This window comes from Callospermophilus lateralis, chromosome 5 (assembly GCF_048772815.1).
Source record: "Callospermophilus lateralis isolate mCalLat2 chromosome 5, mCalLat2.hap1, whole genome shotgun sequence".
In the NCBI taxonomy this organism is placed as follows: Eukaryota; Metazoa; Chordata; class Mammalia; order Rodentia; family Sciuridae; genus Callospermophilus; species Callospermophilus lateralis.
In genome coordinates, this window is record NC_135309.1 from 38,569,018 (window position 1) to 38,583,259 (window position 14,242).

Sequence of the window (14,242 nt, forward strand, 5' to 3'; positions counted from 1 at the left end):
TCTTCCTCCTGTATATGCCTGAATTTACAAACAATGTTGCATATTCTTTAGAGTAGATAACATCCTGTAGAACTTGCCTCCAAATCATTTCCCCCTCCAAATGCCCCACACAAGTTGTCAGAGATTTGAACACATGGTCCTTTCAGACATAAAAATTCATTGCCTCTTAGCCTTTTGAATAAGATCAAGTGGAAACATAATCATTACAAACCAATAAAACCTGCTAGTGAAAAAAAATGGTTCCAACATTTTGATCTGGAACAAAAACAGTCCTAAGGAACATCTCAAAACCCTTATTCTTCCTTTAATAGCATATCTAAGTTATCTTTCTCATAGTCCATATATAATTTACCAAGTCCATGTGATGCCAATTAAAAAGTCAGTGTCTTATGGCAAAGCCAAGATATTATCTGCTGAAAGAGGATTGACTAATAGTTTTGTGACCCAAAAACTTCAGTTTCTAGTCTTTTGGGTATAAGAACATACAAATATGAACATAATATCCAATCCTATGTGCTGGCAAGATCCTTTCATCTGTGTCAAGGAAGTATCAAAGAACATTCTATTGCATGTCCCAAAGCAGTGTTGTTGAAGTCTGATGAATTACAGAAGACTTATCTGAATGAGGAAGAATTCAGAGATGAAGATGTGTAACTCAAGCTCAGAATTTCTCTGTCCATATTTGTAGGTGACTGTGAGTAACTAAACCATGGGAATGTGGTTGAACCAATCATCCATAAATGGATTCATCCTCTTGGGCATCTTCTCCCACAGCCAGACTGACCTTGTCCTCTTCTCTGCAGTCATGATGGTCTTCATGGTGGCTCTCTGTGGGAATGTTCTCCTCATCTCCCTCACCTACATAGATCCTCGACTTCATACACCCATGTACTTCTTTCTCAGTCAGCTCTCCCTCATGGACCTCATGTTGGTCTGTAACATTGTACCAAAGATGGCAGTCAACTTCCTGTCTGGGAGGAAGTCCATCTCTTTTGTGGGATGTGGTATACAAATTGGATTTTTTGTATCTCTTGTGGGGTCAGAAGGGCTCTTGCTTGGACTCATGGCTTATGACCGCTATGTGGCCATTAGCCACCCACTTCATTATCCTGTGCTCATGAGTCAAAGGGTCTGTCTCCAGATTGCTGGGAGTTCCTGGGCTTTTGGAATACTGGATGGGATGATTCAGATGGTGGCAGCCATGAGCTTACCTTACTGTGGCTCAAGGACTTTGGATCACTTCTTCTGTGAGGTGCCAACTTTACTGAAACTAGCCTGTGCAGACACATCCCTTTTTGACACCCTGCTCTTTGCTTGCTGTGTCTTCATGCTATTGCTTCCCTTCTCCATCATTGTGGCCTCCTATGCTCGCATCCTGGGGGCTGTGCTCCGTATGCGCTCTGTTCAGGCCCGTAAAAAGGCCCTGGCCACCTGTTCTTCCCATCTGACAGCAGTCTCCCTTTTCTATGGGGCAGCCATGTTCATCTATCTGAGGCCAAGACGACACAGGGTCCCTAGCCATGACAAAGTGGTCTCTATGTTCTACACAGTCCTTACTCCTATGCTCAATCCCCTCATTTACAGCCTGAGGAACCGGGAGGTAATGGGAGCACTAAGGAAAGGGCTGGGCCGTTGCAGGATTGACAGCCAGCACTGAAGAGCCAGGGTCTTCAGTGTGCTATCTCCTGACTGGGTAGCATCAGTAATTCACTTGCCCTTTGTGAATGTCTGTGTCCTCTTTATTAAGTAAGAATCATGACATCTGCCCTACCCCACAGGGCCTTTGAATATGCAATCTAAAACCTCATGATTGAGCAATGCATTGCTTTTATTATCATTATTGATTGTTTATAACATCCTTGAACTAAATTCACTCTACTTTTAAAATCCTCTCAGGAATGCCTCTCTGTTGTTAAGTACTAAGTGTTGGGCATTGTCCTATTCCCATTATATACCCTCTATTTTAAAGTGATGTTAAATGATTCAAGTTAATAAATATGGATATCTTTAATGGAAACTTTCCAGATGGTAGACATTGAATCTCCATAATTCTTCTTGAATAAAACTTAACATTTTGCCATATTTTATTTTATACATTATGAATCCTCCTTTAAGAAATGAAAATATACCCCTACTGTTTAAAAGTCATCTCCATGAGGCTCATGTCTTGGTCATATATGTATTACCAGTATGTGTACCTTTGATTTTATAAATAGCAGTTGCTCAATAAAACCTTATTGAATTAATTCAAGAAGAAAACATCAAATGAATCAATATCTATAAAGCTTTGTTGTTGGTGGTGTTGGTGTTGGGGATTGAATCTAGGAGTTCTCTACTACTCCTCATCTGTTTTATTTTATTTTGAGACAGGATTGTTCTTAAGTTCCTCAGAATGGCCCCAAACCAGGGATCTTCCTGATCTGGAACAAAATCAATACTAAGGAACATCTCAAAATCCTTATTTTTGGCCTCCCCAAGTTGCTGGAATTATAAGTGTTTGCTACTGTGCCCAGTTCTATGAAACATTTTAAAAGTTCCATATGTATATAAAATTTGCTGTGGTTACTGTGATGTATTCAGGTTTTTTTTTTTTTTATACTGGGTATTGAACTCAGGGACAGTTTATCACTGAGCTATATTCTCCCCCATTTTTTAAAATTTTTTTATTTGGAAGCAGGATCTCTCTAAATTGCTTAGAACTTTATTAAATTGCTGAGATTGGCCTTTTAATTTGCAATCCTCCTGTCTTAGCTTCCTGAGTTATTGGGATTACAAGTGTGTGCCACTGTGCCCGCCATATGTTAAGTTATTGAAACATGGATTCTTGTAGCTTAAACATGTGAGGAGTTGACACTGATCAGCTAGCATTCATATTTCACAAGGAAACCTGAAGGGTTCACCTAAACATCTGTGAAGGCTGACCTACCTTCTTATGGTACCTCCAGAGCTCAGAGGAAGCAGAGAGGTTTTAAAAGGTGGAACGTGGGCTGGGTGCTATGTGGTTGGTTCTGGTACCCTAAGAGTTTGGAGAAGAGTCTCTGGTCCCAGACTAATGAGAAACAGATGTTGGTTAATTAGTGTTTTTTTTTTTTCCTCTGAAGGTCAAGATTATAATGGTTCTGAGAGTGTGAAAATAAAACCTACAAAGCAAAACCAAGTGTTAGGATAAAGAAACATTGTGGGAATTATTTTGACAGGAAAAATAAGAAATCATGAAGAAGTAGATCTATTTTCCTTTCTTCCTGGCTTATGATCTCCTTCTAGTGCTCCTATTGGCATATCCTAATGTGAGACTGGGTGATAAAGTCGTTCCTGCATCATAAACGGCACATCAAAGAGTGAAGCTTTGGCAGTGACTTTATAACTGGCATAGTCCCCTGCATAGCTACTCAGCATCCATACATACCATTTTATAATATTTGAACTTCTGTCAGATATCAACATTTGTTTTTGCCTAAGAATGTATAACTACTCACATATGTTGTCTTTCAACACTTGGGCATCCATCTGTGGACACTGTAGTTTTACCTCATATTCAGTCACAATCTCATTTGAATGTTAGTCACCAACAACCATTGATATATTAATATTGTTAAAATGACCATGCTAACCAAAGTGATATTCAGATTTAACATACATACATAGGAAGAGAGAGAACAAATCAGCCCACACACATACATATTCCCTTACATATGAACTTGCCAATTGATATTCAAACTTTCTTCTTCTACTTTCCATTTCTTGTTTCCTTTAACTACAACTTAATCTATCCTTAGTTATGACTTTATCTAGTGGTATACTATAGACTTTAATCCAAAGAGGTCTGAATACTCAGTAGTTCTGCCCCTGGTTGATGGTTGTATTTTTTTGTTATCTTTTACTATTGGACATGGAAATACTAGTAGATACCCTAGAAACTCTCACCTCAGGAAATAGCCCTTGTTATACCTGTGTTTAGCAGAACTAACCTGTGTTTAGTCAGTGTTAATCACTCCCACTCTAATAGAGCTGCTGTCTCATTTGCCTCTTGGTTTTCTAGCATAAAAAATCCAAAATTATTAGGTGAACTTTCAAATTTCACTTGATGGGGTCATTGGTGAATGGCTGAGAGAAATGCCACTAAATCAAAGCACATAATGAATTCTGTGAGATAGCTCCCCATATTTTTAGAGTAGTTTATGAACTGGCTTTGAAAATGAGTTGGTCAACTGCTTGTAGGTGATGGAATGTACCTGAGACCAGTCAGTTACATGGACAAGTTTATTGTCGCCTTTTGTTTTCTTTCGCCACTCAACAAATTCCTTGATCAGAAGCAATGTTTGGCAAACTATCAATGTATCTGAGGAATTATGTAAGTACATAGATGGTGATGCTTATCAGAAGCATTACAGGCAAGGAAATCAAATCCGTATCTAGAATAGATGTCTGTTCCAGTGAGATTAAATTGGTACTCTATTCATAATGAAAGGGATCCAATAAAATCAACCTGCCACTAGGAGGCTAGCTGATTCCCCAAAGGAGAGGTGCCATGTTGGAACTCAGAATTAGGTTCTACTGGTGGAAGATGAGGTACTCAGGGGTAGTAGTAAGCAGGTCAGCTTGCTGAGGATATCTCCACGTTGGTATGCCTATCACATAAACTCTTGTCTGTACTACAGTAGCCACATTGCATATATATCCCATTAAATAAGACAAGAGTTGTTGTCTTCAGAACTTGATGTTTTATGAAATGTTAGAGAAATTATGATCATTGTGGATTATATTAGGGAATAGACAAATTAATGCAGTCCTGAGACAAGATCATAGAGTCATACTGTTGGTACTAAAATCTGCTTTTAATGGCCTTTGTAAGCTGTTATAGAGAAAAATATTTCCAGGTGAATAAGGTGCATATCAGGTATGAAGGACTAAATTGCATTCTTCCAGTAAGGATGACAACATCAGTAACATATACTGTGATTAGAGTTATCATTTGTTTAACTTCACATAATCCACAGTAATTTTCAAAGTTATATTTACTTTCTGTACAGGTTAAAAAATGTGAGCACATTTTAGGATCTACTGAAGAGAAATTAGGAAAACAACTCATTCAAAAGAGTCTCAAAAATACTTGGGAATTAATCTAACAAAAGAGGCAAAAGATCTCTACAATATAAACTGCAGAACACTAAGGAAAGACATTGAAGAAGATCTTAGAAGATGGAAAGACTTCCCGTGCTCCTGGATAGGCAGAATTAATATTGTTAAAATGACCATACTACCCAAAGTGATATTCAGATTTAATGCAATTTCTATTAAAATCCCAATGATGCTCCTTGTAGAACTAGAAAAAGCAATCATGAAATTCATTTGAAAAAATAAGAGAGCCAAAATAGCTAAAGCAATCCTTAACAAGAAGAATGAAGTAGGAGGCATCACAATATCAGACCTTAAACTATACTACAGAGCCATAGTAACAAAAACAGCATGGTTAGAGTGCTCACCTAGCACATGCAAGGCCCTGGGTTTAATCCTCAGCACCACATAAAAATAAATAAATAAATAAATAAAGGAGTGTGTGTATGTATGTGTGTGTGTGTGTGTGTGTGTGTGTGTGTGTGTGTATAAAACATCCAGCATGGGATTGGCACCAAAACAGACACATAGACCAATGGTAGAAGCCGCAGGGACAAATCCATATACATAAATTTATTTCATCCTAGACAAAGGTACCAAAAACATTCATTGAAGAAAAGATAGCCTCTTCAAATAGTGCTGGGAAAATTGGACAGCTACACGTAACAAAATGAAATCAAGCCCCTATCTATCATCCTGCACAAAACTCAACTCAAAGTGGATCAAAGACTTTGGCACTAGAACAGAGACCTTGCACCCAATAGAAGAAGAAGTAGGCCCAAATCTTCACCATGTCTACCCTAGGATCTGACTTCCTTAACAAAATTCCTAAAGCACAAGAAGTAAAATCAAGAATCGATAAATGTGATGGATTCAACCTAAATGTTTCTTCTCAGGAAAGGAAACAATAACATGAAGAGATAGCCTACAGAATGGGAGAAAATCCTTACCATATGCACCTCAGATAGAACACTAATCTCCAGGATATATAAATAACTTAAAAAAACTTAACATCAAAAACCAAATAACCCAATCAATAAATGGGCTAAGAAACCGAATAAACACTTCACAGAAGAAGAAATACCATTGATCAACCAATATATGAGCAAATGTTCAACATTTCTAGCAATTAGAGAAATGCACAAATTAAAACTACACTGAGATTCCATCTCACTCCAGCCAGAATGGCAATTATCAAGAATATAAATAACAATAAATTTTGGCGAGGATATGGAGAGAAAGGTACACTCATACATTGCTGGTGGGACAACAAATTGGTACAACCATTATGGAAAGTTGTATGGAGATTCTTTAGAAAACTTGGAATGGAACCACCATTTGACCTGGCTATCCTGCTCCATGGTCTATACCCAAAGGACTTAAAATTAGCATACTGCAGTGATGCAGCCACATCAATGTTTATAACAGCTCAACTCACAATAGCTAACCTATGGAGCCAATCTAGATGTCCTTCAGCAGATGAACAGATAAACAAATATTGAGGAAGTTTCAATAACTGTACATATATGCACAACACTACACACAAAATGAACACTGTGCTATTATACCCTTATGGAGTCAAATTTGTAAAAATGTGTAAATCAATTAGAATGCTCTGAATGTCTTCCATAATCTATTCTTCCAGTATTGCAAATGATGTAAAGATGAAATACACATAGCATAGCAAACCGTTAAAAAAAAAGGCTGGCAATTCAAAATAGTGGAAAAAAACCTAAAAAGTTAAAAAATAATGAGAGAAAGAAAGAAAGTAAAGCAAGCAAAACCCAAAAGACGAAAAAGAAAATTTGACATATGAAAAAGTGTATCACAGGGATAGATTATGAACAATTGCATAGAAGTAGTCTCTAAGATCTAGAGGATTTTTATGATCATTAGCTATAGGTTAAAATCTTTCTAAAGAACTCAGGAATTTCACCAACTAGAAAGAATAACAATGAAGACAAATGATGCATTTTAGAATTGAAATTTTCATCATTGTCCTTCTTCAGAATTCAATTTTTGCACTCCTTTTTTTTTTTTTTTAATGCCAGTTGTACTTTTGGAATTTGGGCTTTCATGGTTTTAACATTAGAGATTTTAATCTTTCAGGATTATGATTTTCAAGATATTAGACTTCGAGGATTTTGATTTTTGGGATTTAAATTATTGGAATTATGGCATTCAGGATTGTGTCTTTGGGAATCATAATCAGCACCACCAAAATTCTTTCCTTCCCAAATTTTGAAGTTTTTTCTTTCAAAATCATAGGGAAGTTTTAGTTTCAAAACTTCATTGAATTTAGCCTACAACTGAGTCTAAATTTTAGCCAAGCCCACTGACCAAGCAAACTGTGGTGAGTTATAAACATCGGTGTTTACATATTAATTTCATTTTTTGTCAGTAAATTCATAGCTACATTCTGTCATCTTTGGTATAGTGCTCATAGAATTCATTTCCACAATATTTATCATTTTTTTTGCAAGCATAAATTAGTAAAATCATGTGATTCTTTGATGTATAAGCTATTTTCTCTTGGGTAGGACTTTGTATTGGTCCCCTTGAAGTATACCGAGAACCAATACTAGTTAAGAGTCTAAAAGCAACCTAAGAATATTTGGGTAGATCTAAAAGAGAATAGGCAAATAATCTAGGGGACCTCATTGTAGGGCCTTCCTCAAAGGTTTCAGTTTTTTCCTGTATCCATTCACTTAAGTTTTGCCTTGGTATCTTGTCTCTTATTTTAATTTCAGTGAAATTTATATAGCAGAAAATTAATTGTAATTTTAATTGTACAATTTTATGGGCTACAATCTTTTCTTTCTTTCTTTCTCTCTCCCTTTTTTTCTACTCTCTTTCCATTTTCTCCCTCTCTTTCTTTCTGATTTGTGCTGGGAATTGATCACAGGGCCTTGTGAATACTAAGCACTTTTCCACTGAGCTACTCTTTAACCCCAATGTAATAATCTGATACATGTGTATAGTAAGTGTGTAATGATCACTTTAGAATAGTCAATATCTCTGTCTCCTTCAACATCAAAAATTTAAAAATTTGCTTGATTTAAATTTTTATTACTTACTATAATAATTGTACATGTGCATGGTGTGCAGTGGGATATTTCAATGCATGTACAAAATATGCACTGCTCAAATCAGGATAATGTTTCCGTAAATTCTAGTGTTCTATAAACAGCAGGGAGACTACAGTTCACAAGAACTGTTATATGAATAACTAAAAGAGAGGTGCTCAAAGATTTAAAACACAAAGTAATAATAAAACTAATTTAAAATGAACAATTTACAGTAAATTGCAACCACCACCTCTACTTCCAAAACATATCTATCACTCCAAAAGGAAACCCTGCAACTGTAATTTTAATTGTACAAATTTATGGGCTACAATTATTAGCAGTGACTCCCTGTTCCTTAATCTTCCCAGTCTTTAGCAACAGCACCCTACTTTCTGTTTCTATGGGTTTACCTACTCTGGATATTTTTTGGAAATGTAATCATATGATATGTGACCTTTTGTATCTGGCTTCTTTCTTCTAGCATGTTTTCAAGATTCACCTGCACTGTAGCATTTGTCAGTATTTTATTCCCTTCAAGGTTATTCCATTGTATATAATTACTACAACTTGTTTACCCATTCATCTGTTGTTAGACATTGGGTTGTTTCCACCTGTTATCTATTGTGAATAATGCTATGAGTACAAGTATTTGAATAGCTCTTTTCAGTTCTTTTGAAAGTGAAATTTCTAGGCCCTATGGTCATTCTGTGTAACTTTTTGAGGAACCATCTAACTTTTTTTCATAGTGGGTACAATATTTTATAGTATCACCAGCAACCATGTGAGGGTTTCAATTTCTCCACATTGTTGCCAAAATTTTTTTCCTTTTTGTTTCTAGCTGTCCTTCAGTGGATATGAAATGTTATCTTTTTGTGGATTTCTTTTTTGTACCAGGGATTGAATCCAGGGGCATTTCACCACTGAGCCACATCCCCAGCTCTTTTTATATTTTATTTTGAGTCAGGGTTTCACTAAGTTACTTAGAGCCTCATTAAATTGCTGAGGCTGGCTTTGAACTTCAAATCCTCCTGTCTCAGCCTCCCAAACTCCTGGGATTACAGGCATGCACAACTAAGCCTGGTTCATTGTGATTTTGATTTGTACTTCCCTAATAACTAATAATATTGAGCATCGCTTCATGTGCTTTTTGCCCATCTTTATATTGGATTTTTATACTTTTCATGAGTTGTGGGAGTTAATTATATACTGTGGATACTATGCCCTTCTCAAATATGTAAGGTGGAAACATTTTCTTCTATTCTGTGGGCTGTCCTTTTACTTTTGGATAGTGTCTTTTGATGCCCAAAAGTTTTCAAGTTTTTGTGAAGTCTAATTTATTTTTTTCTCTTGTTACTTGTGGTTTTGGTGTCATAACTAAGAATCCATTGCCAAATCTAAGATTATAAATGTACATATAGAAATAGATATAAATATAATTTTTTTTGGTAGTGGGGATTTAAACCAGGGGTGCTTTCACCACTGAGATACATCACCAACCCTTTTGATTTTTAAAATTTGAAGCAGGGTCTAAGTTGCTAAGTGCTTCTTAAGTTGCTAGGGCTGACCTCAAACCTGTGATCCTACTGCCTCAGTCTCCCAAGTCATTGGCCTGTGCCATCACACCCAGTAAGATCATGAATATTGACTTCTGTTTTCTTTCTTCCTTCCTTCCTTCCTTCCTTCCTTCCTTTCTTTGAAACTAATGTGACTCAGTTTTTAAAAATAAATGAATAACAGCAGCTTCTACCTCAAGGCCTGTCCTAAGGAAGAGGCGTGACCCTTGTCTTTGGAAAAACCCACAGAGCACTCCTAAGCACATACCCACCCTGCTGAGTTGTTTGTCTGTAAATAACAGGAGAGGTCTGTGGTGCCAGGTGTCCCTGACTCAGTTAGGCTAGGTGAGGACCCATAGCAACCCCCCTAGCAACCTCTAATCAGCATGAGACAGGGAAAATACCTGGAATGCCAGATGACCCCCAAATAGTTTATGGTGGTTGATAACATGTTGGGAAACCATGTAGTTTAGCACATACACCCCTCGTGGCCTAAACCAATCAGTTCAAACGAATCCCCGTATTGTAATAACCAATCACCCCTACCCAACTTGTTCCCGCCATTGAATGTGTTAATCAATGTTAAGAGTTGTTGTTTGATTTTCCCGCAGTATGGGATGATTTTCTATGTGATGTTGTGACTCATAGAGTATCCCCTCCAACCTATAAAATCTCACTGAACAAAGGACCGGGACTCACTCCCTGGAACCGCTGCGTCGGAAGGGTTGTGAGTCCAGGTTCAAGCTTGCAATAAAGACTCTTGCGTGCTTGCATCAGATTTGGCTCCTGGAAGTCTATTGGGGTCCCACAAATCTGGCATAACCTTTCTTTCTTTCTTTTTTTCTTTTTTTTTTACAAAATATTTCTTTGTTTGAGAGGGACACAATACCTTTATTTTATTTATTTATTTTTGTGTGGTGCTGAGGATCAAGCCCAGTGCCACACATGTGCTAGGCGAGTGCTCTACCACTGAGCCACAACCCCAGCCTAACTGCTGTTTTCTTTTAAGAGTTTTATGGTTTCAGGTGGGGGTGTAGCTCATTGGTAGAGTCTTTGCCTAGCAAACACAAAATGTTATGTTTGATCCCCAGTACCACATACACACAAAGATTTTTATAGTTTTCAGCTTTTATGTTTAGTCTAATGATTTTTCTTCAATTCATTATTGTATATGGTGTGGTGTAGGCATTCAACTTCATTCTTTTTACACATGGATATCCAATTGTACCAGCATTTGTTAAAAATACTATCATTTCCCCACTGCATAGTGTTAGCATCTTTGTCAAAAATCAGTTGGTCATAGACATGTGGTCTTATTTCTAGACTCAAAATTCTCTTACAATTTTTCTTTATACCAATACTGTTTTGATCATTATAGCTTTGTAGAAAAATTTTAAATTAATTTTTTTAATCTTCCAACTTTGTTCTTCTTTTCAATATTGCTTTGGCTATTTGGGTCTCTTTGCAATTTTACATAAATTTAAGAATTGGCTTCTACATTTTTGTCAAAAGAAAAAAAAAGCCATTGGAAATTTGATAGCAGTTGCATTGAATCTGTGAATCAGTAGGTAGGTTTGCTATCTTAACAATATTAAATATCCCAATATGTGACCATAAGATGTTCTTTTATTTGGGTATTCTTTAATTTCTTTAAGCAATATTTTATAGTTTTCAAAGTCTAAGTCTTTTAGTTCTTTGGTTAAACTTACTTGTCGGTATTTCATTCTTTTGGATGCTTCTGCAGATAGAATTTTTTTCTTAATTTCACTGTTTAGATTGTTCATTGCTGGTTTATTGAAACAAATGATTTTTGTGGGTTGGTCCTATAATTATAACATTGCAGAATTTTTCTATTAATTCTTGCTATGGTTTGATGGTGTCCTTTCCAAAATTCAGGTTTTGCCAGTGTGACAGTTTAAAAAGATAGGGCCTTTAAGAAGTGATTAAGCCATAATAATTACTCTTTTCTGAATGGGATTAGGTGTCCTCATAAGAGGGCTTCACAACAAACTCAGAAAGTCAAAGGTCATATGTTTTTCTCTCATTTGTGGTAGCTACAGAGAAAAAGGAAAAGAAGGGTGGGGGATATCATGAAAATCAAAAGGAAAACAATAGAATAAAGGAAAAGAACCATGGGATGGGGTGGGAAGAGGGGAGGGGGGAGTGCTAGGAGGTGATATTGGCCAAATTATATTGTTATGTTGTATGTATGTATGAATATGCAACAACACATCTCACCATTGTAAACCACTATAATGTACCAATACAAATGTGGGCAAAATAAATTAACATAAGTATTGATTAATTAAAAAAATTAAGAGGACCTGAAAGAGGGAGTTTATTTCTTTTTGCTGTTTGGGTTTCTGTAATATGAGGATACAACTTTGTTTCCCTCTGACGGATAAAGCATTTGAGGTCTAGGTAGGAAGCAAGGAGCAACCCTCATCAAGTGCTAGAGCCTTGGACTTGGACTTCCCAGCCTCTAGAACCCTGGGAAGTAAAGTTTTGATTTGTATAAAATACCCAACTTGTAGCAGTATAATGTTAAAACTCTGAAAGCCAAAAATCCCCCAAACCACAATTGGCATGAAAAAAACCCCTACATAACAGGAGTGGAAAGTTGATTCTTGGGGAAGGACAGTGATGGAAACTTCAGTTTAAAAATGTATCATTTGTCTTCATTGGTATTCTTCCCAGCTGGAGAAATTACAGGAGGGTTTTTTTTTTTTTTTTTTTTTTTGTGTGTGTGTGTGTGTGTATGTGTGTATGTTTACCTTTTTTTTTTTTTTTTGCAGGGTGGGGGGGAATAGGGATTGAACTCAAGGTTGCTTAACTATTGAGCCATATCCCCAGCCTTTTTCCTTTTTTATTTTAATACAGGATATCACTAAGTTGCTTAGGGCCTCGCTGAGTGCTAAGGCTAGCTTTGAACTTGTGATCCTCATGCCTCAGCCTCCCAAGTCACAAAATTTTCAGGAATTTTTAATGAATTGAAGCAGCAGTTGCTTGAAGAAGCAAGTGATGTTACTGATTAGTATAAAAATGATTATGCACATGGTAGGAAAAAAAGACATTTATACAGCAATTTGCTGTTTGATTACCAGTATTGCTTCTGCCCCATTTGTATTGTATACATGAGTTAATGAAAAACAGATCACCATGTACCCAAAACAACTGGCACAGGGAAAATTTAATAGGTAATGCTCATGTCACTGTAGATCAAATATCACAGAAGAATTTAAAAAGTAGATACACCATGTAGAAAATTTATGTTAACATATTAGACATGAAAGCCATGTCCTAAGAAAAAAAAGCAGCTAGTCAAAGTGACACAAGATTTTAAAGTATAGCTAATGACTGTGAAAATTCTCCAGATCTTACAGACTACATACAATTGTTCATAATCTATTCCTATAATACACTTTTTCATATGTAAAATTTTCTTACATGGATGCTAACCCACAAAAAGGGAGGGGAAGATTAGAAGTTCATTGGACTAGACAAAGGGTAATAAGGGGAAGGTAGGGTAATAGGAAAGACAGTAGAATGAATTGGAAATATTTTTCCTATCCTCATATATAAATATACAACAATATAACTCTAGATCATGTACAACCACAATAATGGGATCCTAATTGGAACAAGTTATACTTATTCTATGTATATATAATATTTCAAATATATTCTACTGTCATGTAAAAAAATAAACAAAAAAGTTGAAACAAAAAATATATTAGTATCAAAAAATTTTTTTGAGATGGGGGGTCTAACTAAGTTGTCCAAGCTGTCCTCAAATTTGTGATCCTCCTGCCTCAACCTCCTTCTGCCTCCAGAGTTGTTGGGATTACAGGTGTACATCAATGTAACCAGCTATAAATATTGTCCTTTGACTTCCTAAACACAGAACATGGAAATACTCTGCTGATGAAATGAAGTCAAGTTTATTACTTACACAGTAAAGGTAAACATCCTCTTGATATTGGCATTTCATTGGCATTTCAGAATCTCATTGGCATTTCAGAAGAGAAAGATGAAGCATACAAGAGTAAGTGTGTATAGAGTTTTAGAATATGAGTTTTGTTGTTGTTGTACTGGGGAATGAAGCCAGGGCTTGCATGTGTTCTGCCACTGAGCTGTGCCTGTATTCCATCATCTGAATTTGAAAGACTTGAAATGGCTCTCACAATGCAGGGTTCTGACTGGAATTTGTGAAAATTCGAAGATACACAAATTGGTGGGCCTAGTGAGCATAAGTTATGAAGGAATCTTTTTTCCCCCCTTGGAACTAGAGATTTAGGACCGGGGTGCTTTACCACTGAGCAATATACCTAGCTCTTTGAATTTTTTTATTTTGTGACAAGGTCTCACCAAGTTGCTTAGGGCATCACTAAATTGCTAGGGCCTACCTTGAACTTGAAATCATCTTGCCTCCGCCGCCTGAGTTACTGGGATTATAGGTATGTGTCAGTGTGTCCAGTGACATGAAGGAATCTTGATGAGAAAGCA

At 36.5% G+C, this 14,242-nt stretch overlaps 1 protein-coding gene across 1 annotated transcript; it reads left to right on the forward strand.

Annotated features, from left to right (window-relative positions):
* Positions 1–709: 709 nt before the first annotated feature.
* LOC143399076 (olfactory receptor 2V1) lies at positions 710–1,657 on the forward strand. The gene has a single exon (XM_076855801.2). It carries the CDS (start codon positions 710–712, stop codon positions 1,655–1,657), a length of 948 nt encoding a protein of 315 aa, XP_076711916.2.
* The last annotated feature ends 12,585 nt before the right edge of the window (positions 1,658–14,242 follow it).

Excerpts from the sequence above, each read along its gene's own strand:
- LOC143399076 (XM_076855801.2), top strand. The coding sequence starts at position 710 with ATGGGAATGTGGTTGAACCAATCATCCATAAATGGATTCATCCTCTTG.